Source organism: Chelmon rostratus, chromosome 5 (genome assembly GCF_017976325.1).
Source record: "Chelmon rostratus isolate fCheRos1 chromosome 5, fCheRos1.pri, whole genome shotgun sequence".
Classification (NCBI taxonomy): Eukaryota; Metazoa; Chordata; class Actinopteri; order Chaetodontiformes; family Chaetodontidae; genus Chelmon; species Chelmon rostratus.
The window spans coordinates 17,383,808-17,409,278 of record NC_055662.1 but is presented as its reverse complement, the minus strand read 5'-3'; the positions used below and the strand labels follow the sequence as shown (position 1 = coordinate 17,409,278).

Below are 25,471 nucleotides of genomic sequence, written 5' to 3'. Positions count from 1 at the left end.
AGTCCAATTTAAATAAAAAACCTTCTGCCTGTATTTCATTTGAGGATGCCAGTATTGCCTCCCAGAGCTGCTGTTTAGGGGAATACTGCTTCCCACCCTCATACATCTTCTTTCTTGGCCCACAGCAGACATTTCTGTTTTGGAGCATTGGTTGCGGTGGCCAAAATTCAACTTTACACCAAGCCTCTGCAAGCCTCTGCAAGCCTCTGGAGGATTCTGCATCAGAGGTTATTGGGACTCCGAGACACTAGTAGCCTCAAATATCTGTTTCCTACTCAACAGTGGTTCTCGCTGCCCTTGTTACACTATTAATTTGCCTGACAGAAATGTTGCTTAATAAGCCTTTATCTGACCGAGTTCGTCTGTGCTCTGAATCACACTCAGATCTTTTAATAGTTTGTTGATCTCTTCAGTTTTTGCCCAGAATTGATTGTTTTCATGCCTTTTGCAAGACAGTGCACACTGCAAGATAGGACAAATAAAAAAGCCAAAACTTTCACTGAAACTAAGAGAACTGAAATCATGCTGATACCTGACTTGCATAATAATTTGGAACACACAGTGTATTTGTAAGCAGAAACTGAATATAAAGCTCTGTAAAGCCAAACAGTGCTGCAGATTCAGCTAATAATTCTCTGAAGGTTTGTCTATGTCCATGTTACTATTTGATCTGTATTATGAAAATATTGGTTATAGCCCCTTGAAAAAAAAATGTTCACCCCAAGAGAGAAAGAGCACTTTGTAATTACTTCTACTGTTACTTAGCTGCTTTTCCTAAAATTATTATCTGGTCTCTCTAGACTTAATTTCAGTAAGCTGTTTTTTGTTATTTTGAATGTCATTAGTTGGAGTTGAAGCAGAATGTAGCTAGACTTTCTGATCAAAAGTTGAAAATGCTGCTGGTCAAAGTCACAAAATGTGACATTCAAGAACCCACTATGTTATCTCGATTCACAATAACAATCAAATAATGAGGACAAATGAAATAGAAGACCGTACACAGACTTTGGACTAAGCACAATGGTTTTGCTTGTGATGCTCTCTGCATGCAGATGAACCAATATGAATAGCGGGCAGAGCTGTGCACCAGAGTGCTCGAGGGTTCAGCCTTTTTTGTGTGCCTGTGTGTGTGCAGCCTGCCTGTTCTGAAATCGTCTCCTACTGTGCAGGTTTATGTGTGGTTATTAATATTGAGCTGAATATTATTGTGTTTGCAGCTGCATGCTGATGAGCCATTTTGAGGAGCCCAAGCTGAGTGATGATGAGGAGCCACCAACTGAGCAGGACAAGAGGAAGAAACTGGTCAGTCAAATACACACAGTTAAGATCTAATTTTGCAACCACAAATGGCCTCAATAATATAATGCTTTCTGTTCATTTCACTCAAGTGTCTTTCCTCTCCCCTTGTGGTATCCTTTATGGTAGACTGGCACTCATAATGCAAATTAAAACACTCAACAAAAACACACCTCACGATTTAGTGCCCAGAAAAACAAATGTATTTCTCCAGTAAGCAGAGACAAAGGTGGTCCCTTCATACAATTGTTAGTCACGTACCAATTCAGAGCCACCTCTCAGGTTCAATAGCTGCTACAGCTTTTCAGGCAGCGCACCACATAATCAGTCCTACCCAGCCTCTGGACACACGCACACGTCATAGTGGCATGCTTCAAGTCACTTTAGGTAAACATGGATGTTGTTGAGTACCTATAAATGGCTCCCAGGTGGGGGATGTATACCAAATAAACAGTACAGTGATGCACGTATGCATGAGCATGCATTTTGTAGGAGGACACATTCCTCTGCTACTTGACGTCACGCTGTGGAAGCTCAGAAATTGTAACACTACTTCACATTGTAAAAACATTGTTTAATCATAATGTTGGTGTCTGTGTGTGGTCTTCTCCAAATGAGTGCCTGAGCAAAATTCAATTTATACACAAATTTAATTTCATTGGTGCTTGAATGAGGAAATGCAGCTGTATTTACTTTCTAGTGTGACTTTGTGTGACTTTTCCTGCGTGTGAGTATGTGTGTATTTGCTGGGCGGTATCCCAGTGCACTTATCACCTCAGCCCAGACCTTGGCTTTTTGCTCCAGGGAATAGAAAAGAGGAGACTTAAAGTCGCACCTCTCTCTGCCTCTTAATTCGTGTGGGTGTGTGTGCTTGGGGACGTGCATGACTGCATGTGTGCTTGTGATGGGTGTGCCCACGTGAAACGCTTTTCAGTTTGAGGACAAGGTTAATAAAGCAGGAAACTTGTCGTGTTTTAAACATTTCCTGACTTCAGTTTGTCTCTCATATAGCTTTTCTCCCTGGCATGTACCTGCATGTCTGTGTAAAAGCATATATGTGTATGAAAATGTGAATGTTTGTGTTTGTCTGAAAGAGCTGGTGACAGACTTTTTGTAAATAGTCCGCTTGAGCTGTCTGTTTGTGCATCAATGCCACACTATAATGAATATATTCAGACACTTTGCATATGACTGTCATGAATCAATCAATACAACATGGAATTGTTGTGCTAAAATTCAAAGAAATCACATCCACATTGCTTAATTGTAGTTTAATTGTACTTCCACTCAATGGTACACAACCTTTGTCCCACCGTCTGCAAGGTTTGGTGTCAGGGTCATTGCCAGTCTGACAGCAGGTATGAAAACTGGCACTTGAGACAAAAGATGTCACCATTCAGGGAATAAAGAAGCTTGAGTGAGTGGGGAAGGTGAAGCAATACCAAATAGATACAGTTGGATTCACCTTTATGCACAGCACTGGTCTTACAAGCAGTCTTTTTTTGGTAGGTGTGTTGGATAGTCACACTTCCCAATATTCTGCGTTTCACAGTTGATCTTGTTTTTATTATCAAATTCCACAATTCCATCCATGTTTTCTCCATCATAAAAATCATAGGACCCGAAGTATTATGTCATTTTTGATGGAGATATTCCTCTGGAGCTGAGAAAACTATGTATTGGCACAGACGAAGAAGCTAAACTCTGTACCTATGTACACACAATCCATATAGCATAATACCACACCCATCCTGGCCAGCTTCCTTTTGCTTTCTGGTATATTTCTGGTACTTTTTACTTGTTTAGCCATCCCTCATCAAGCAGTCTCATCACAGTCTCTCTCTGCCTGCAGGTGATATTTGTATGATTATGCAAGATTGCAGGTGCCCGCAAGGAAGCAGCAAAATCTAATTCAACAAGACAAAACAGCACAAAGGATGAATCGAGTGAATGCAATGAAAATGAGAAATTACCATTATCACTGGTCCTCGAATCACACAATATTTTCCTCAACATTCTATCTCTAGTTTACAGTTCCTATTGTAGCTTTTTTATTTTAGTGTTCGTTAGTCTCTATGTGTGATTTTGTTTGTCATTTTTTCTCCCCTTGTATGCCCTGTGTCACCTTTTTCCACACTGGTAGTTATAACCTCATCTGGCTTCTCTCACTAGACACTGTGCCAAATAATTTGCTTTTAAGATGACAATGCAGCAGCTAACAGCCTTTTCTCACAGTCTTTTTTCATAGGCTCCAACATGAATATTTCTCGGATAAAGCTCTTTAAAGGCTGATACTTCGTCTTATTGCATATGTATGTCATTTGTATTAGAATGGACCCTAGAAGAAAAAAAAACTTTTGCTGACTATGTTAGAAATTAAGTGGTTTTAAATCTGTTTTGTGCTGCAAAGGCAGAAAGAAAATGAGCAATTTGCATTTGTAATTGATGTTTTGCCTCACTTTACTGGCTAAAAGGTTAGAATGTCATACAACAGTATAGGCAGTCTTATGATAAAGGTTTTGTGATGACGCTGATAATACTATAGAAACAAAATGGGAACAGGGATTTCCCGGCTTGTGCGCCACAGGCTAATGTTTCTCCAGTATTGGTCCATGAGTCAAAAAAGTATTTATTTACATTTTTAAATATATTTCAAACCTTTGTGAGATAGTGATGGTACAGAGTTGACTGGAAATGAGTGAGAGCTCTTTATTAAACTTTTTTATCTTTATTTATCATCTGACATTTAATACAGTACACAAGTGTCACTCTAGATGCCATTTAACTCATTATTATCTGAAAATGAATTAGCCTGACAGTCAAAATTGATAGTAGCTGTATTTATTGATGAGGCGACATTCGGGTAATGGTGACAAATTGCCACTTACATTATTACAGTGTTGAAGCTAATGGTAACTGGCAACCACTAAATTAAATTGTTAGCTGCTGTGTGCTTAAAGGGTATGTAATACATTGTGCTGTATGTGATGCAGGAGTTTTGGGGACATGTAGGACACTGACCACCGCTCAGTGTAGCATGGACAGTTACATTAGTCACAGCTAACCAGCCATGAGGAGCTACTGTCAGACAATTTGTATCTCTGCTGGAAAGACAGGGAGTCTGGTGGAGCTTTGACAGTCACATGAAGCACATTTATGGCCCCTTGACAGAGAAAGTGTGTAGGTACTTGTTGTAGCTTGAGTAGCAGCTCTACTATGAGTGGCTCTCTGCTGTGTGTGTGTATGAGGGGGTATCAACACATAGCCACGCTCAAGGTTAGCATGACTATTCATCAGCCCTAAATATCTTGTTAATCTCTAAATATAGCACAGTTATCGGCAGGCTGATGTGTTGTCTTTACTGCCATGGAAGAGGGATGGCACTGTCTCTCCTCATGATGTATTACCAGCTAAAAAAAATTTGAATTATTTAGTGTGGAGTTCCACAGAAGCTCCACAGACCAGAACCTACCCTGGAGTGGTCAGAGTATATGTGTGTTACATAATGTGGATGACTAATATCAAGAAATGGGAACTGAAAATGATTGTAGGACTCCTAACACACGCTGTAAACTCCTCATGCCTTTTAGTGAGTCTTCGACTCGTCAAGTACTTTATTGTCCAATATGAAATGTCACCCAGATCATTTGGAATCCAAGTGAATCCTCTGAATGAACCAGAAGGTGTTATCATAGGTGTTATAAAATATTATGCAGAGGGCAAAGTGTCCTTTTGGTTCCGTGCCCAGAAGTGAGAAGGTCATTTAAGTGGAAGAAAAAAGACAGGAAGAAGGAAATGGCTGCTAACTGCTAACTTTGTTGAATTCCTGTGGTGTCAGTGTGTCTGTCACTGCACATTTATGCAAATCACAACAATACTTGAGTTTGATATGTGATTAAATTAGAATGAAGGAAATGCCAAAAATCTAGATGGTCAGCCTTTGAATATATGGGTTTGGTTTATCTCAGGATGTCCTGTATAGCTCAGTGTTTCTCTCGATCCATCATTCCATTCAGAGGTTGTCTTCAGCTCTTTTTAAGATTTATACAGAGGAGCAGCCTCACCGTGACTGCCAACGTCTGATTTGTCCCCAAATTTGACTTGTCATGTTTTTCTGTGCATGAAGGGGGAGTTTGTTTTGTGTTTTGGAAGCTGTTGACTGCTCCACTCTATCTTGTCTGGGATTTGTAAGGGTCCCTCACTTTGATCCGAATGTTCCAGGCAACTAGACTAGGCTAACTGATGCTGTGTTTGGGCCTCGGTACATAATGCATCATTTGATTCTTGTGCTTCATCTACAAGGCCAACACCATCAAACAAGAAGAAGGATAGTCGACATCAAAGACTTTCTCCGCTGGGTACTAATGACATGGGCTCCTTCTGTTGTGCTGTGGTGCACACCCGCTTGAGCATATTCTGTCTTTTTTTCTTTTTTTTTAAACACACTAATATACATGCACAGCACATTTACCAGGTTATTGTGCTACGTTTCTGTGAGTAGTTGCCAGTGACTGATTAGTCTCCAATATAAAACAGAAGACAAAGGTGCCCCATTACGTGCAATTGTGCAGGAAAAATGGGATATAATGAGGGGGCGGATTGCTAAACATGATCATTGAATAGTGATAGAGGCCAGATATGATGTCATGTATTGAATCATGGTTTACTAGACTTGTGTGTAAGTTAGAAGTCAGGTCTCAGCAGATTAAGATTTGAATCAAACAATAATAACAACAACAATCATTTTTTCATCCTGAAGTATTGGAGTATGGGCCTTTGAAATATGTTGTGCTGCCCTGTTACGATGTAGGAAAGGGGGGAAAAACACAGAACAATTACATTTTTAAAACCTCAAAAGCAGCATGTAATTCCAAATACAATATTCCATTTACTTGGGGATTTTGAGGAACTGAAAACAGTTTATAATGTAAATCATCCTGCATAACCAGGATGTTTTGTTTTTTCTGGGAAGACACGTTGATTTTTCAACACTTGCAGAATGAAACTCCATTGTACTGTGGTGGCCATAGAAGTGTCAGTGTCACATACCGCAAAACTTTGGCAAAACATCCAAAACTTTTTGCGTAGTTCATTATCACTAGGCTTAATCTCCACCCGTAGAGACTACTCACAGAAACAACCTTGTACTATATGTAATACAGGTCAGTTCCCTTTCTTATGGGCACAACAACAGCAGTTGACAAGTACAGACTGTGTTGATGTTAATGTAAATACTGTACCTGCATGGAGTTATTTCCATCGAAAGTCGTTAGTGGTGACAACTTGACACTTCCTGTACCTAACCCACCATGGCTCAGGTTATACTAGTTGCATAGCCCCAAATCGACCTTAAAAATATGATTTTATGTGAGTGAGTAGTTCAACAGATCAACTGAAGGTGTGGAGGCCATCAAGTCTTGGCATTAAACTCTGTGCCCATCAGACACTTTACGTGTTATGGTTTATTATACAACAGCTACAAGCAGCATCCCGCCTGCATACCCTCATTTTATAAGTCCCATTTGGTGTAATCTGTTTGTTGTTTAAGTGGTTTCAATTTATTTGGACAGAATGCTTGGATTAGTCATTTATAGCATTTGCTCAGGATGTGTAACTGATGATTTTTTGTTCCAGGCAATTAGGCTAATGAGTTGGTTTTCAGAAGTGCGTCTTTCTGCGATTGGTATTGTTGATAGCGGGTACATATGATATTATGATCAACATTAGGCTCACAGTAAGAAGAGTTGTTTTCAGATTTATAGATGGTCATGCTAAATTTAATTTAACAAAAACAATCTATACTGAACATGTTGATTCTGAAGCTGAAGCTGGCTGCAGCTCAGCTCAGACAAACAGGTACAGGGAAAAGTGCATGTTTCTCGAGAGACGGAGGAAAATAATTGCTTAGACATATTCATGAATGTGTTATACATTGTCCATTTGTTGACTTAATGACATACAGAAAGAAAGCTGGAGATGTTTAGTGCCATTTTTAGCAGGATTAATGTTAACAAATATGTGATATGTGCAGAAAAATACATTTCATGCAAAGGAGAAAGTCCAAATGAAGAAACATTCACTGCATCATGGTACAAAAGTACACTTGTGGTGAACTGCTTCAGAATCAGCAGAAACTGAAACTCGAGCATAAGACTTATTTAATATTCAACTCACTTTTTTTTTAATGCTGGTATTTTTTTACAAAATGAACAAGAATTTGAACAAAGTTTCCCAAGAATAAGAATCAGATTTTCTATAATCTCAGCAATACCCAACTCCAGTGTGGAGTAGGGAGCGTTGCATTCTTTCGCCTCCTCCTGTAATCAAGATGTGGCATAAGTAAAAATTCCAATCAGAGGACCTCCTCCAGTAAAACCTTTGCTGATTGAATGGGGCTTTGAAAGGGCATCCCATTAAATGTGCATGCTTTGAAAATTGAGAAGAGGAAGATAAAGAATTTTACTATTACATTGTTGCCCCATGGCTGTTATTGCTCAGAGTGGATGGAAAATATTTCTCCAGCACTTATTAATTAGTCATGAAAATGTCCCTTCTTTTTCATTATTGTTTGTAGATTAGCAATAAAATGTGATTTAGTTCCCTTAAACGACAATTATATTAAATATGCGTACTTTGATGTTCAGAAAGGAAATGATAGAAAATGATACCTATTACATTATTACCCGGTGGCTGTCAGTGCTCAGAGTGAACCGAAAATGCTTTTTGATGCTTTGATGAACTACAGATAAATCATAAAATTGTTTTTGTCATTCAACAGTTTTTCATTATTTCATTTTAATGAACAATCAAACTGACACCAGAGGTCCTCTAGAGGTATATATTTATAGGAAATGAGTTTCGGTGTGTTATCAATTCACTCTGTGCCACACAAAGCATTTGCAATGAAGACTTGCCGTTCTTGCTTTATTATTGCTCCTAGTCTCGAGCAGACCATCAGTGTCAGCATAATTTAGTTTTGTTGAATAACAGACCTCTCTGACAGTGTTATTTTGCTGCACAAGATATAAAGATTTGCCTTTGTGTGGCCTAAGGCGTACAGAGCTATCAAAATTAGTTTCCATCTCTGTCGTTTCTCAGGTTTAGAGCCATTCGTCCATGAGAGTACTGGGAGTTGTATGTTCTTAGAGTGTGGCAGGACTGCAAATATGTTGCAATATACCCCTCTTTGAATTAACTGAAAGTTAAGTGCAGCGGGTAAAGCATGCTGATAGGTTTAGTCAGAGATGCCGGATATTGCATGAATGGTCTTGAAGCTTGTATCTCAGTTTGAGGCTGGTATTGTGGCCACGTCAGTAGAGTTAGATTTAATTCCACTCTAACGGAATGGGATTAATATGCAAAATACTGTGCTTACAAAATGTTACTGACTTTTTTGAATTTAATCGCTGAAGATGACACGTAAGAAGATATGTTTCATTGCTGAAGTAAAGGCAAATCTACAGATTGGTTTGCTGTGAATTAAATACATGTATGAAAGCAAGCCACTCCTCAACTGAGTGTCCCAGAGAGAACAGGAAGGGAGGTACAATACAGTTCTGCCTGTTCTGTTTTTTTTCCTTCATGGTGATTCAGACCTTTGTCACAGCAGCCGTTTTGAGTTGTCATAGAAGAAAAAGCACTGGTGTAATTAATAACATTAGCAATGGCTCTGCTCTGTTAACTGTCCTGGGAAGCTATTTCAGTAAGCTAGCGTGCACAATACAAGGATTTCCTCTAAGTGGAATGCAGCCATCACTAATGTTATCAAATACACCTGTGCTTTTCTTTCTCTGGCATGTCAAAAGTGTCTTCCATGAAAGGGTCTAACAAAGGGCCATGCACAACCATGCTAAACCCTTATTCTAGCTGAATATATCCCCACCTCAGACTGCGCCTGATTGATTGATCTTCCTGACTCTCTGATTAGTTTTGTTGCACCTGCTTGGGCAGGGCAGAATACATCTTTATCATCGTTACTAGTACATGAAGCCCCTGTAATTCCATCACAGCTCTGCCCATCAGCATCTTAAAAAGGCTGCAACCTGCTGTTACAAAGAGCAGCTAGATATTAAAATGTACAACGTGCAGCACATGGAATGCTAGAATCATTTAGCCCACTTACATCTGCCTGTCTTTGTGTTGCAGCTGGGCTGATCGGATAATGATGCACCCAAAAGTGCGTTTAGTATTTTCACCTGTCAGCTCTTTGGATTTATTGGGAGTTCATTAGTCTGATTCAAGTAATTAGAATAATTGATCTTTGGTCTGACAATTCAGTTGTTAAATTGATCTTAATGCATCTTAATTACCAGCGTGAAGCTTATTCATTCTGCATGTGGCTCATTACAGTGCAAAGCAATCTATATGATTGGTTGCTGGGAAAACTGAAAATCACTCTGCTTTCTAGGTTTTCTCACACTTCACTCAAAATTCAGGGCTTGTCAGACAAGTGACAAAATGATTGACTTTTTGGTCTTTGCACAGGGCAGGTGGATTACTTAATCAAATAAAGCATTAACCTTGATTGACTGAGAACAAATGTTGACCTACAGTACATCAGCCCTTGGCATTTTTCTGGCAGTTCAACAGTATTGTCTGAGTAGAGATTCCAAGCATGCAGCGTTCTCTCGATGCTGTTCGCAAAACCATCATTATGCCATTATGAGTAAAGCTGGGAGTGGAGAATAAACTGGCCCATTAATATAATTGTTTTAGTATTGAGCTGCAAGACAGGCAAATGCACAACAGATGCTGGCTGAACAGAGTGTGAGGAGTCCAGCACCATGTCTCCACGTCTCACTGGACAGTTTGCAGGCAGCCAAATCTTTTATCTCAGTTTTGAAGATTACTTGTCACACTTTAGACAACACTGGATTATTTAGTCGAGTTTGACTTTGTCAGACCAAATTTCTGCAGTCTAAATATGTCTACCAATCATAAGCTCAAATTTTCCAGACAGTAAATAATGAGTTTAAGTTAGCACTTGAGTTTGTACATGCATTTGATAAGCATTGCTTTGTGTGTGTGTTTGTGTGTGTGTGTAGTGGTGAGAGGGACTAGAGGTGTATTTTACAGCCAGCACTGAAGACAGTATGCTGCAGACGTCCCTTTACAGTATGTTGCTCTGCAGTCAAAGAAGTCAAAGCAAAAACATCCTGCAGTACGCAGTGAATAGTTTACTTTTGTGTGCTTGTTTTTAAACTACTTTCCTAAACATGATGTGCTTGATGGTGTTATTAATGACTTCTGATTAAACTTGGCCAGTTCAGCACACTCTTTTTGTAGCTTTCATTTTATAAGTAACATTAACACTTTTCCTCTTTCTGTCCGCTGCTGTGTGTCTGCAGTGTATCTAGTGACAAGAAGAGACTAGTCGTCTCGCCTTGAGAAGTTTGTTAAATGTGAAAAAAAGTGTTTTTTGTGATTGGGTTTACGATCTCAAATGCTAATGGTTGCAGGGATGTTAAAACTTGTTCAGATTAACCTCGATCACCCTTAGCCCATTATAGATGTTTTTTTATCAATAAAATTAAGACGGAGAACACAGAATTTTGTCAAACAAAACAGTTTTCATATGGCCCTATGATCACTGCACGCTCTCAGTGATTTAATGAGTTTGCTGATGGACAGATGACTTCACTTGCTGCTAAAGTAATCACCAACTGCTGCTAACTGTAGCTGCCATTAAGATTTTATTAGACTTTATTAAGATATACTTGGTGCATTAGCTAGCACCAAGGTGGTTGTTCCAGCGTATCACAGGTGACATTATTACACTCCTCTATATTGAAATCATGGAAAATAGTCAGTTCTAAGTGCATATTGTTTTTATTTGGCGAAGAATTGAAAATGTTCCTTTGTAGTTAGGATACTCTTCCTCGGCCTCAGTGCTTTCTCCTGTCTGTACATTCCCACCCTCCCATGACACTACTTTAAAAAGTTCCAAACTGCAGAAATCGCTCACTGCATTCTTCCACTCCTGAGTCCCATCCTATTGCATAAACAGGTCTTTCAGTGCCTGCCAGATGGCACAGCAGATTTCAGACAGGATGCTGTGTATCACAGTTTGGACCCGACTTGTTGCTCAAAGCCCCCGTTGCAAGAGTCCTCCAAGTCACAGCCAATCTCTCAATCCACGAGAGCACTGTGTTGGTTTGCACATCAAAAAAGGTTGTTTCAAGTTTCCAGAATTGTTTATCAGCCTTTATTTGTTACAATCAAGAATCCTACATGCTTGTTTGGAGTTTCTGTAGGCCTCTCTAGCTTTTTGAGGGTGGTCTTTGCTCTAGGCATGTTTCCAGCTTTTTCATGTTTTCACTTTAGGATTATTCTTATTATTTTATATGTGCTTGTGTGTGAGTATGTGTACATGCGTGTGCACACTCCTACACTTAAAGGTATGGTCTTGGTAGTGTGCACCCTTATGAGAGACTGCTGAAGGGCTCTTGCATTACCGCCCCCCAGTACAATACTAATTAGGGTATTAAAATTTGTTCTGCCTCATTTAGTGAGGAAAATTACTGCAATCAAGTTCTAATCCTCCCTCTAAGTCAAGAGACCATGAACTAATGAAACCTCAGAAAAGGAAAGTGAGGTCTGTGTTTGGGGGCGACAGTTTACGTAATCTTTCTGTTCTTGCCCTTATTGCTTTATGACTGTTGCTCTGACCTCTCCTGTCTTATACTTTTTAAATTCCACTTGTGTCTATCTTCATGACTATTTAATGGTGCTGTCTATTTTCTGTATGGCCAATCAATCATTGCCTCTGAATATAATAAGGCTGACAAATGTTCTTGACCTCATCTCTCAGCCCACCAGTCTGTCTCTGTTTGGTTTCTTTTCTGTGTGGTCAGTCCAGCTTCAGACCCACCTGTAATTTAGGTCATGTCCTGACTAGTGTGAATACATTTGAAAGTGTTTGCACGTTGAAATACTTTACATCCACACAAACATTTTCAGAGTGTTATTGAAAAGTTTGCAAATGACACTGAAATACTGCAACAAAGGACTGGGTGTTTATTCGCTTGGACTTACCAGGGTAAAGCTTTGTTGTGTTGCCTCCAACTGTGCAATTGCCTGTTCTGTGTTTCGGGACAACCAATCACAAAATTATAGCTGTTGTCGTCGGCATATCCTTGTGTCTTTTACGGGGTCTTTCTGTCTTCTTTTTTTGACACTCAACTGCACAAACAATAAGAATTGTGATTTTGTACATCAAAAATTGTACTCGCTAAAACGTGGTAAAACCAAGGCTATTCAACTCGCTGTTTTGCTCTTGTGTTGTCATCTGACGGCAGAAACGCTCTCAGTGACAAAACCTGTATTGTGGTTTATATTATTTGGTACTTTTGCAGCTCTGCAAAAGTGCTTTTGTCATGTCTGAAAAGGCTTACATGAGCATTTTTGTCAAACACTGGAATCCACATTATAATGCAGGACAGGCATTTCCATATGTATTTACTTCGGAGGGCATGTCTGTAAAGAGAACAGAGATGGTATAATTTGGATGGAACAACACAACTAAACACTAAATTTAACACCAGCTTGACAAACAAGGTGTTTTTCTGACCTCACCTTGCTGCAGTGATGAAGACATGCACGACAGAGTGTGTTAGTACACCGTGACATCACTGTTGGATGTGATTAAAGATGCAACAGAGCACACCTCTGATCACCCCAGCAGCGACACTGTGTTTGGCTTAGAGGTGCAACACATTTGAAATGTTCAGCCAGGGAAGGCAGTAAAACACTACTTTTTATCATGGTGTTAAGCTACTGCTCAGCCCCCTTCCAGACGTGTCGTGGGAAGTGTCAAGTAGCCATATCTTACTTTTAGTGAGATCACCGCACTTTGATTCTGGTGAGATCTTTGCAGGATCAGTAACAGTCCTGCAGTTGTCGCCCTACCATTCTGAGGTGTGTACACAGTGTTGGTGTAAAGTCACATTTAAACCTCTTCGTCATGTCCTGATGAGCTAAGCCATTGATTGGGTCTAGACACAGTCTTTGAACATCCTGACAGTACTGATCAGACAGGGCATTTACATCGACACGTCACTGTATAGCTAAAAACGCACAGATCTTGCTCTCCCTTTTTTAAAAAGAAAATCACACGTTCCTTTCTGACAGTCTGAATTACCATACGCACAAAATTTAATTTCCCAAAAACATGTATGTGTAGTGAAATTAGTTTAAATTGCTATCATTTAAATGATCGATGACTTTTAAATTAATCTAAGTTGTAATTGGGACATTTTAGAAGCCCTGTAATGCATTCATGAGGTTAATGGTGCTTAGTGTGATTTAGATTCATTATAGAGGGGAAATCCACCAATTTCACAGATGAAGATACTGGTCATAGTGAGTACTTGTCATCCTGTGAAAACATTTGTATAATGTCGTCTGTGGCTCTGTAGCTTTGTCAAGTCTGAAGAAATGACCCAAGTGATGAGCTGCATGGTGTGCAGCTTTATACATCAGGCTGATGGTGTTTTTTTTGTTTTTGTTTTTGTTTTTTTTGTACAGTCCATCCATCCATTTTCTCAGCAAGACTTCTTGTTTGACTCGACTCGTGTAATTACAATAAACTGAATTGAATTGAAACGTGTTCTGTAGATGTTGGAGGTGTTGGACCCCACTAGATTATGTGGTTCTACTAGCTTCATCAGTTTGCAGCTGAGTGTTTTAGCAGTTAGGATGAAAATCAGTGCCTCCAAATTTTGGCCGTAAGAGCAGGATGTTTCCTGGAGGAGGTTAAAGTGCAGTGCTTACCTTGGATTGAATTTTTAGATATTTATTGCTGTGGTATTTTTTCTGTCTGGTTGACAGTGAGTTCATCTGGTATCTCTTGTGAATGTATTTGGTTTTGTGCAGCAGTGCTCCACTGGAAAGTTTGTGTAAAATGTTGATTTCAGCATGCATCCTGGACACTGCATGCATGTCTGTGTGCAAGTATGGCACAGCATACTTGTGGGCTGCAGAGACTGTACTGCATTTTATGAGAGGGAGCGAAAGACTGACTGGTCCCAAGGTAAGAGGTTTCTCAGCCAAGACACTGTACAGTCTGTTTCTGTTTTATGACTATAAAGAGTGTGTGGTGGGCAGCACAGTGTTGGAATTGAATTGCTCCCCAGCTGAACGTGAATAACAAAGCATCTCAGAGTTTTTATTAGCCACAGTAAGGATGAAGTTATACTTTAAGAGCTGCATCAGGTGGGAATGCCAGAAGAGAGATTTTTGTGTGATCTCCTTTACCTTCATATTCCTTGCATTTTATAAATATAAGGAATAAGAATATAAGGAATATGTATGTATGTAGAAGTATGTAGATGTCCTTCATTTGGGGCAAGGACAACAGGTGATGGCTGATATTTGCAGGAGTTGTAGTGGGAGAGCCCTGAGGTAATAGGATTAATGTCAGACTCGGATATTTCAGTAGACCCATTCCCACGAGGACAGTGCAGCTCTGCCAACACATATACAGAGAGTTTCACTCTCATGCATGATATCCATTAGCCACGCTCTCACATATGCTTCCATGAATACCCTTATGAACAATCCTTTGTGTGTGTTATTCTTTTACATATTTAATCACGGCCACTGTAGAATAGAGCAAAAGCAACAAGATATAAATCTTTAAAAACTGGTCACGAGTACATACAGTTTTAAAAGGTTAAAACATTTCCTGAAACAGCTCTGCACTGTGGTTTTTAGCAATCGTTACTCATACAGGAGTATTTAGGGCATTTGTTAGCGGCTGTTTTCAACCCTGGATGTGGTACGGCTGAGTGATGGTGTACGTGGGATCGACTCAAAATAAATAACACTGCCCATATTCATGGTTTCTATAGTAGAGAATAACTCCCTCTGGCATGGACTTTGGGCTTTGTAACTGCAGACATTTTACATCCAAAAAAAGCTATACAAAACATTAAAGGAAAAGGAAAACCTTAAACAGCATAATATATCCTCTTAAAGCCAAACCAGCATACCCACATGACAATACTGGACCCTAATTCTGAGGTGTAGAGGGATACTGTGATGAAAATGGTCATTTCAAGGCCGACTATCTTATTAGAACTGTTAATCTTCTCCAGCCATCAATTGGCAGATAATGCAACACATTCAGCCACCTGCAAGTAAAGGTGGGTATGTCAATGGTTAACCATTTTTCAGTTAACCATATTTTTACACATGTCGTGCAATAAGTTGATTTGCATACACACACAGTGTAATCCTCGTTGGTCCGAGGCCATCAAACTGTTTGTGTGCCAAATGATTGAGATCGACCAGCTGCCGATCAGTTTGGTCAGCGGGGAGGTATTCAAAGAGCTGGTTCACTACCTCGAGCCTGAGTATGTTTTGCCATCAAGAGCTACTGTGACTGAATACATCAAAAAACACTTTGAGAACAGATAAAAGTCAAGCTAGCCAGAGCAGACAAGTAAGCTCTGACCACCGACTGCTGGACGGTCTAGTAATCTTTTCAAGTCTGACATATTTTAGTTTCTCCAGTCATATTTTCAATTGAAAATAATCTAAGTTAGATATGAAAATATTCTGGCTTTCCACGCCGTTTCCCTGCTGCTCCTCTGCTGTCCACCTTTTCGCTGACTCCTCACTCGATTAGATGAATTAAAGGTTTATTTCTGTGTGATTATTGGAACAGTGTATGAATGGTTACTCAATTAGATGAATTAAAGGTTTATTTCTGTGTGATTATTGGAACAGTGTATGAATGAACCAACAGTTTTGGCGAGTTTTATTTCCAATGAAGTGTGTTTTACGATGATAAAAGGATAGAATGCTTCTGTAAATGGATTCTGGTGGCTTTGGTGAGAGCAACGATATTGTTGGTTAAACAAAAAGGATCTTATTTAAAGAAAAGGTCTCTGTAGGGATCCTTTCCCTAATGTTTCAGACACTTAGAATTACAATCTGAGCCTGTCGGTGGCAGAAACACATGCTTTTAGTGGATGTACATTGATGGTGAGTAAATGTCCAGAGGGATTACATTACAGTCTGTTTTGTGGCTGCCGGCTGCAGCACTCTCGCTCAATACAGAACCAGTGTCAGAAAATGGTCTCCCCTTTTGTCATCTTAGACACAAAAACATGGGAAAATAGGGTCCATAAACAGACAATACATGACTGGTATTTCTTCCATCTGTCTGGGAAATCTTCGACTGATTTTTTGTTGTTGGCGCATAAACTCTGGTCATAAAAGAAGTAAAGGCACCACACAATATTTGGCAGCATCATTAGCATCATCATCATTATCATCATCACTGTCATTATTACAGTTTTTTTTTCTTCTTAGCATATCTCTCCTACTTCTCTATTTTGTCTCCTCTGCTTTTTTCCTCTCGTCATTTGCTCGCTAGGCAGCTACCAAATCCTATCCACTTTCCTCACATCTTATCTGTCTCGCTCTTTTCATTCTGCCTCTCATTTAACTTATACTCTCTCCAAGGCATGTAGACCAGTGCTTCTTTACGAGTGAGCCTCAGCAGGGGGGTATGTCACTCTCCCTCTATCTTTTCCTCTCATCATCACTCCATTTCTCCTCTTCCTTAAGCCTCCACCAGCCTCGTCCTTCCTTCCCCTGCATTTTTGCCTTGACAGGAGTATTTGGTTTGTGCGCCATCAGACCGGCATGCTCCTTATCTTCATGCAGATTGCTTTTGTCCTTCAGTTCATCGTGTTTTTTTTAACTCCCTTGTTTTCACTCCACTTAGTATGTTGTAGCTGCACTTCTCTCTTCTTCTTCTTTTGTTTGTCTTAATCTTGCCTTTATCTTGTTCTCATTCACGCACCACAGTTACTCTCCCATTTTTACTTTCTTAACAATCCAAACTTTCAAATGCAAAACTTTTACTTCTCTTGGTTATTGAGCCTCCAATGACCTTGACCCTTCCTTTTTCACATGATTCACCCTACCTCCTGAGCCACAGCTGCCCCAAAACATTTGACATCACAGAAAAGGTGCTTTTAATGCTTTCTGGCTGACCAAGGTGACCTTCTTAGTACTGTTTTGATTTTATAAGGTTTCATGTCTTTCTAAATGCATGTACACAAAAAAATAAAATTTTATTTGAAATTATGCACTTACCTACTTTTCAACGTAGCAAAAAACCCATCCCAAGCAGAGATTTATGCAGTGTACAGTAAAGCTGCTGCAATTGTATGTGTGAACACTATGGTAGGCACCACATTAACCTTACATCGGATCTCCAAGAGACTTAATTGATGAGCTCTAACACCCCAAGAAAAAAGCAGGAGGAAAGACCAGCACGACCCAGTGTCACCCATGTGTGACAGCAGCAGGTTTTATTGGTCATAGTGTCATTCAATTAGGCCATTGATTAATTGATTTGTGCGTGAGAGAGACAGTTCCATTTACAGGACATAAATAGAAATGCTAGACAGCACCATACTGGCTCTTTGAAACAGTACAAACCACATTTGATTGTCAGTTTGGATGCATGTAGAGCAGGGGTCACCAACCTTTTTGAAACTAAGAGCTACTTCAAGGGCACTGAGTAATGCAAAGGGCTACCACTTTGATAATACACTTTTGAAATAACGAAGTTACACGGTGTACCTTAATTTTTATATTATTATTAATGATATTCTATGTGAAGACACGGATCGCATATGATCCATCACAATAGTTATTCAGAATGATTAAACAAGGTAGAAAACAGATACATTTCAATATGCAATATCCAACTGTTTCATTTTCAAATGATCACTTCCACAACATTTTGCAGGAAATCTTTTTCAATTTTTACTAGCCACTAACAACAGTTTTTATCAAATCATACACATTGCATTACAATCCTGATTGGATCTGACTGAGAAACCGAGGACACACCATGGTGGCAACTCACAATCACAAGGTGGCCACACCTTAAAGCATATGCTGAATCAATTCTTTTAGTTTAGATGGGAGCATAATTTACAAAGTGTGTGCTGTATCGAAGAGGACATGAAACCACCAATTGACACCATAAACTAATTATTTTTGCAACCAGTGGAGTTGTCCCCTGCTTGTCAATAGAAAGAATGCATTTAAGGCAGCATTGACTTGGGATAGACCTGAAGAGTGTTTCCACCAGCTTGCAAAGCTCTTTTGTCTTGACAGTCAGAAAGGTGCACATACACAATGACTAGTGAACATAAAGGAAATCCACCGAGCGACAGAAAGGCTATTGTAGTCGCACCTGTAGGCAACTGCTGAAGTAGAGCAAAAGGACAAATTCCTATATGTTCCTTCACCAAAACAGAAATGGACATTAATCAAAAAGAGTTTGCCTTGCTAATTTCTACAATATGTGTGGAATTCACAAAGATCAGGGGAAAATAATAGATGAGACAGTGGATGGAGAGTTGAGGGCAGAACTAAAGGTGAACGGTAGCTCTGCACATCAATGGATCCTAAAATAACAGCTACTGTCACTCATAACACAGCACAGTTTCACTTTTATTCCTATTCCTACCACTGCTCAGGTGATGTCGGCATTCGTATTCCGGTTGTAAATCTTAAACATGTTTAAAATAATTGTAATGAGAGAGACAGGCAGCGACTGCTCCATCATCAGAACACTGTATGATTTTATCTCCTGACTGACCCAGACTGGAACAGACAGACTCCAACTGAACAACTGATCTCAAAATAAAAAAAGAGAGTTTGTCAAGCAGCACTTGGATTTATTGTCTTACATAAGCATGAAACTATTACAGCATGTGTTGAGAATCGCTTAATTTGATGCTTGGAGTCACATTTGACCACTTGAGAGCAACTTGCACGTCTAGTCAGCATTGCTGAGGGCAGCTGGCTGGCGAGTCCTGTAGATGATGTGTCATAAATTAGCTGATGAAATTAACATCTGCCTGCAGTGCAATCCTCTGAACCCCACGCTGTCAGCATCCCTTACACAATACAGTTCTTAGTTTGTACTTCAGTACATCATACAGCCCCACAGCTCATTACATCACACACTCACTCATGTAGTGTATTTGTGTGTTTGCAGTTGACGTGAGGCACCGTGGGATATGAGATAAAAGGCAGGAAAAGTGCAGGTTGTTTCATCATTAACTCCAGTTTGGCTGACTTGGCGTCCTCTAATGTTCTCTACTACAAACTATCTTTTCCACTGAATAGAGCAGCCTACTGTTCTGAGAAAGTGACTGAGAGGAATGGAGCGGTAAGGAGAGTGAAATAACAGTGGAAGAACAGGTTTGAGACGTCAGACAAATCTTCTTAACAGACCCACTTGTGCTAATTCTGTAAATTAGTGATTAGTGAATTTGTGGCTGCTGGTTAATCCCATATTTCCTAACGCAACAGAAGCGATATGTAGCTGGTTTATAATGTGTATGTGCTTGCCTTTGTGTGGGCCTGTCATTCAGAGCGGTTGCTGGCACACTGATGGGAGATGTTTCAAATCTCTGATACAGGCCGATTTTGAACAACACTGATGTTTTTACAGTAATGACATGGGACTCTGTTTGCTCTGGAAAAGGACAGCAGTAGTCCAGGGATTGCATTAGAGATGAGAGCTTCCAGGGGCCCTGTCACTTCATCTGTCTTTCTTCATTTTTCTCTGGCTCCCTTCACGTTGCCCACTCCTCTCTTTCCTCCTCTCTGTCCTGAACAATGAAGCACTGCTCTGATTGCTCACTCACTCTGCATCCCACGTCATCTTGCTTTCGTCACTCGCTTTTCCTTATGGTGTTCCCTGCTACAGTATCATCATGCCTGTTCCTGCTAGCGCCTTTGTTCTTTCCCCTCTTCCTCTCTTGTCTTCCCATCTGCCTCTTTATTTCTCCGAGGATGACAGTGAATCATGCTTATTCTTACTGTTAGCTTCCACTCTTCAGATTGGTTTGTGTCTGCGCTGTGTTTTTGAGTCTCGGCACATGTCCTCAGCATATTGCTCTTGATCACAGCACTCTGTTGTTGATCTAAAGCATTTGCATTTTAGCTCATGTCTCCAGATAACATCCTTTTTACAGTATGCTGTTCATTGTGCTCACTTGCCTGCATAACACTGTCTGTGTGAATGTGGTCTTGTGAAAGCTGCTTGTTGGGCATCCAAACTCTGTAGAAGAGCATTAACTTTTTTTAAGTAGCCTTGTGCTTGTAGCTCGTCCAGTTTACCTTTTCTCTAGCTCTAATGCTCCAGCATGTCCCCACAGACTAAGTTTAGACTCACTGGCTTACCTTTTACTTCAACAACAACTATAAAAAAGAATATTTTTCCATTTCTCTTTGAAAGCATAACACTCGTAAGTTTTGTTGACATGTGTCATGATGCATTGACATGATATTAGCCGCTACTTGTGTGTTGCATTCAGGGACTGCCCGGAGTCTACTATTTTATGTTCATTTCTTTATTTCTTTATCGCTGAAAACAAATGTAAGTAATTGCTTTTTTGTATTTATGAATTGCCTTACGGGCTGGATCAAGCAGTCTTGTGGGCCATGTGCAGCCCAGAGTACATAAGATGTCCCCATTAGTTGGACACATTGTTGCTGAGACATTACACACTGTACCCACAGACTTGTAATTGTTAGTTTCCTCATTAAGCCAGAATTAATATCTAATATATCCAGACGTGTATCATTAATATTTTTCCCAGCTAGATTAGATATTTAAGAGGATCATAGTGATTAAGAAATGTTTACAAAGACCTTGGTATTTGGCTCCAAACACAAAACACACACACACACGCATTACAGCTGTATAATGTGCCATGGTTTCACACACACACACACACACACGCACACGCACACACACCTCTTGCAGGGCCTTGTGCTGAAGGTAATTACGCAGGTTAGATGACAGCTTTTCCATTAAGCTGCTCTCCAACAGCCACTCTTCACTAGTTTGATTGCACTGTAATGACAAAGAACTAATTAGCATTACAAGTATTCTTTCCAGTGATTGGCTCGAGACCAAGAGTTGTCATTACAATATTCTGCCTCTCAAAGGACCCTTTTTTTATTTATTTATTTTTTTCTGTCGGGTTTGCAGGGCTGTTCTGGGACTGCGTGAGTAAGAGTGCACATGCTTGCCCAAATGTCAACTTTGTGTATGATGAATTATAAAGGAGATACAGTCACTGGGGGAGTTCGTGTTTGTGTAGTCTAGTACACTGACTGCTTTCAAAAGGTTGAAGCAAGAGGGTCAAGCAGCATCACATGCTAACGATAATTAATGAGAAAGTCAAAGCAAGTACAAACGAGAGAGCGAGAATCGAGCTGCAAGTTCACAAATACAAATCTACACACATACACATCACTTTAAAAACACTTAGTGAATTAAGGTCAAATTCAGCGAAATTTTACAAAATTCAAAATCATTTCAATACCTTTTGAACTTATTTTGTAACACAACAAATTGTTTCAAATGGTGGCTTTACTTTATGTAAGAAAGTTTATACCATGTTTACCCCTAAAATTTATTTGCAGGCTCTCAAACTTCCAGGCTGTCGTGTTTCCCTCTGCCCTTTCTCCACTCCACAGAAAATAAACGACAGTGTTCTCAGCCAAATAAATGTGTCGGCTCTCGTCAGCCATCCAACTTTTCCTTACTTTTTGACTTTATTGTCAAGGATTATTTCTCCTGTGCTGTCTTCTCCATAAGATGAATGGCAGCGGTTGCATACACTGAATCATTTTCTCTAGCCCGCTGGAGTTTTGTGTTGAATGTTTATGTCAAAGCTGGAAATGGCAAAATGTCTGAGCTGTTTTTCCTTCCATTTTTGTCAAAAGTGACTCGAAAACACTGTGCAGCCTTTGCCAGTTAATGTCCTTTTCAGCTGCTTTTGCAGGTTCATCAACCTGAGCAGAAATCTATAGAATTAAGAATTATTTGTGGTTTTGCGTTTTCATTAAACAATCTTAGTGTATTCTTAATATTATTAGACTGAATATTACAGTCAGTCATATTTTAAAAAATGGTGTCTTTATTGTTGCTCAGATAAAGCCCCTCTGTATTGACGTAGCTTTGTGTGTTTGTTCTTGTCATATACTGTGAATAGGCTTGGCTTAATCCATGGTTTATATGAGCCTGCATAATGACCATGTAATGTGTATTTGTGCATCAGACTGTATGGTAGAAATCAAACAATCATATCGTGTGTGTGGGCATAGACCATGAAGTATGCAGATAAACTACAGCAAGTGCTTCCATACCAGCTTAGCAACCACAGATGGTGGTTTTGAAGTTAGTATAGTTTCAGTTATCCTTACACCTTCTCCACAGGATAATCCTTAATGTCCAGGAAGGTAAAGGAGAAGGTCACCACATTTGTCAGTATCAACTCACAGTCATAATAGTTGACCTACCAGTATTAAAAGTGAGCTCTTCCTGGAATGGTTATATTGGCCAGAAGAATTTGCAAAAAAGACATGAAACATGCTGATACGTGAAGAACTCTTCAGCTGTAATGCAACATACTAGGTTTGGGAGTCATAATATCCGGAGTGGGAAGCATGGTTAAGAGACTATTATCACCTACAAAATCAAACCTGGTATGCTTGCAAGACAAAAGTGTAAAAACCCATACTGACCAGGCCAAAGCCAGAATTTTGTCCCCTTAGAAAATGCCCTAACTTGAATGAGCTTGAGCGAATCTGCGAGGAAAAATGGGAGAAAGGGAAATTCCTAAATCCAGATTTCCCCAAATCCAGTGCAGACATATCCAAGAGGAATAAAACCTCAATTTGTTGCCAAACTAATCAGCCTCCTTGTATTTCCTCCAGAGAAACAAGACATGAATGACGAGCCTGAAAATAAATCATGCCTACATGTAATTTGCAGCATTTATTTCAAGAAATTATGTCACGAGAAAAGTAGTCTCTTTAGACAGTGTGTGAGAAAGAAAATTAGCAGCTTATTTCAGTAAATTTAATATCTTTGGTAACCCATGGTCTTTTAAAAAGCTTTCTTGGAAACACTTCATCAGGCAGAATCCTTACTGTAATTTCCACTCTCTGTTTCCTCCGTCCCACTTACAGTTGGCCCTGGAGGATCCAGTGCACAGCGTTTCTCTCCAGCAGTTTGTCTATGAGAAGCTGAAGGCGCAGCAGGCCCTGATGGGGGACCAAGGCTTCGGGGTCCTGATGGAGACCGTGGACACAGAGCTCGTCAGGCAGCTCCAGGAGTTCCTCCAAGGACTCTGAAACACATCTGCAATCCTTCACTACCTTACACGACATCTTTGCCCAATGCTACCCTCTCCACCGTTTTTGAAAATGTACTGAGAAGGCTAACAGTCTGCCCGACGTGTGGATTCCTAATCCAAACCTTCCCAACCTCTACCCATGCTATGCCTTATCTATATTCAGACCTAGCCTTGTCTAACGTCCTCAGCTAACACCCCTCGTCCCTGTCTCTCTTGTCTGGATTCCTTTACATCCTTTTTTTATTAAGATGGGGTCTATGTGGGTAAAAATGTCAGAGCACCTTCACGTTTTTAAAACAACCACATAAAAGCACCGCCACACTAGAGCTTCCACTCAATTCTTCTAGTTTCTTCTCTTTCTGTGGTTTTAACGTGGAATGGGTAGGAAATTGGATGGTATGAAAGTTGAGGGGGTTGAGGAGTGAAACCACCTGCGCTTGCCAGAGCAGGAGCCTCGGACTATTTTCTACGGAAAAACGTACAGATTGTAGCAGAAATGTGGATAAACCGTACTTAAAGGACCTAAAGCAGTGTTTACAGAATCTATTCTTAAAAAGAGAAAAAAAGAAATGTAATTTTGTATGTATGTAAAGTACAGTATGGATGATATTCTGCATGACAATATTTTACTTTTTAGTTTATTTTTATTGTTGTGTTAATTTCTCTTCCATTTAAAAAAATATATATAACCAGAGGTCAAGTTGAAGTAACTACTGAGAGAATTAGAAAGTGTTTTTCTTTCTTTTTGAGTTGGGTTAGAGGGTATTTTGGGTCATTTTTAAATGGTTGATTTGTAAGAGTGCTAAACCACGTTTCTATGTACATACATACTGCTGCTAATTGATGGTGTGTCGGAGCACTTTAATAACCAAAAACTGTTTCACATGTTTTCATCTTTTTCTCACATCATTGGATTTTAACACAGTGGTAGAAGGCCTTGGAGCAGGTCAGCAGGATTGTGGTAAATTAGGCTTTAGTTGCATTAAAACCCTCCTCTTGGTTTTTTTTTAATTTTTGTTTTGTGCCCAACTCATGCCTCAGTGCAAACGTGTACAAAATGACTGACTGACTGCAAACATAACATGCCATCAGTTTGTGTCTTCACTCTCATTTGAATTAGTAAAAGAATTTGATGATTTCTGACCGATGAGTGACACATGTGGAGCCACTGTGACTTTATGAGTCTAATACAGTGTGTTTTGTGTAGCTGTCTAGTTTTTCTAATTTGACCAGTCGTTAATGACTGATGTATTTCATTTGACAGAAGTGCCAGCTTGTCCAGTAGGTCTTCAGAGAAGAATTGATTATTTGGAAGTCTGGGAAAGAAAAATGATAAATTACTGAATTCTGGCATTAATATTGATTCAATATTGAAACTCGTATAGAGAAAAACCCTGATATACTCTGGGTCACCCTACCTTTGTAGACTGTTCGTCTGGAATTTATGGATTAATATGTTTTATTTGCTCTCATTAGGTTGGTCAACCACCCTGGGAAGGAGATAATCCTGACATAAGCTCCTTTGACACTGTGATAAGAGTTGAGTAGCAGTCAGAATTACGGCCTTATGCTTTCAGCCTTACCTATCCTCAAAAGACCTTTCTTACTATTAAGTTCATTTCTAGTATAACAGTAGATGATTTCTGTACTCATATTCTGTTAATGACGGTAATAATGAAGTTTAGAACACATCACGCAGTAGAGGGATGTTTTTTTTTTCGCTACGTTTTGATGGGAAATAATCCTTGTTGCTTTTTCCAAAGCCTTCAATAAAGTGCAGTAATCAGCCAAAATATCAGACTGTGTATTTCCTTCACTGATCTTAAGATTGATGGAGCTGAAAAAAGCAATACTATTGATACTGTTTCAAAGAGGACGTTATCTGCTGTCCAGTTCTGTGGAGTGTGTTTTTGTTTCAAGCAGATCAGGCCAGCGTGGCACAGGCACTACCATCAAGTTTAATAAATGACGGACAGACT

The 25,471-nt window shown here is 39.7% G+C and overlaps 1 protein-coding gene across 1 annotated transcript in view; it reads left to right on the top strand.

The window, feature by feature from the left end:
- The window catches only part of ipo11 (importin 11), a 120,583-nt gene extending 95,374 nt beyond the window's left edge, over window positions 1-25,209 (top strand). Inside the window, exons 29-30 of the mRNA XM_041936765.1 lie at window positions 1,218-1,302; window positions 23,326-25,209. Of these exons, the coding sequence (XP_041792699.1) occupies window positions 1,218-1,302; window positions 23,326-23,490 (250 nt within the window). The 3' untranslated portion in view covers window positions 23,491-25,209. The remainder of the gene's footprint in view (window positions 1-1,217; window positions 1,303-23,325) is intronic.
- The last annotated feature ends 262 nt before the right edge of the window (window positions 25,210-25,471 follow it).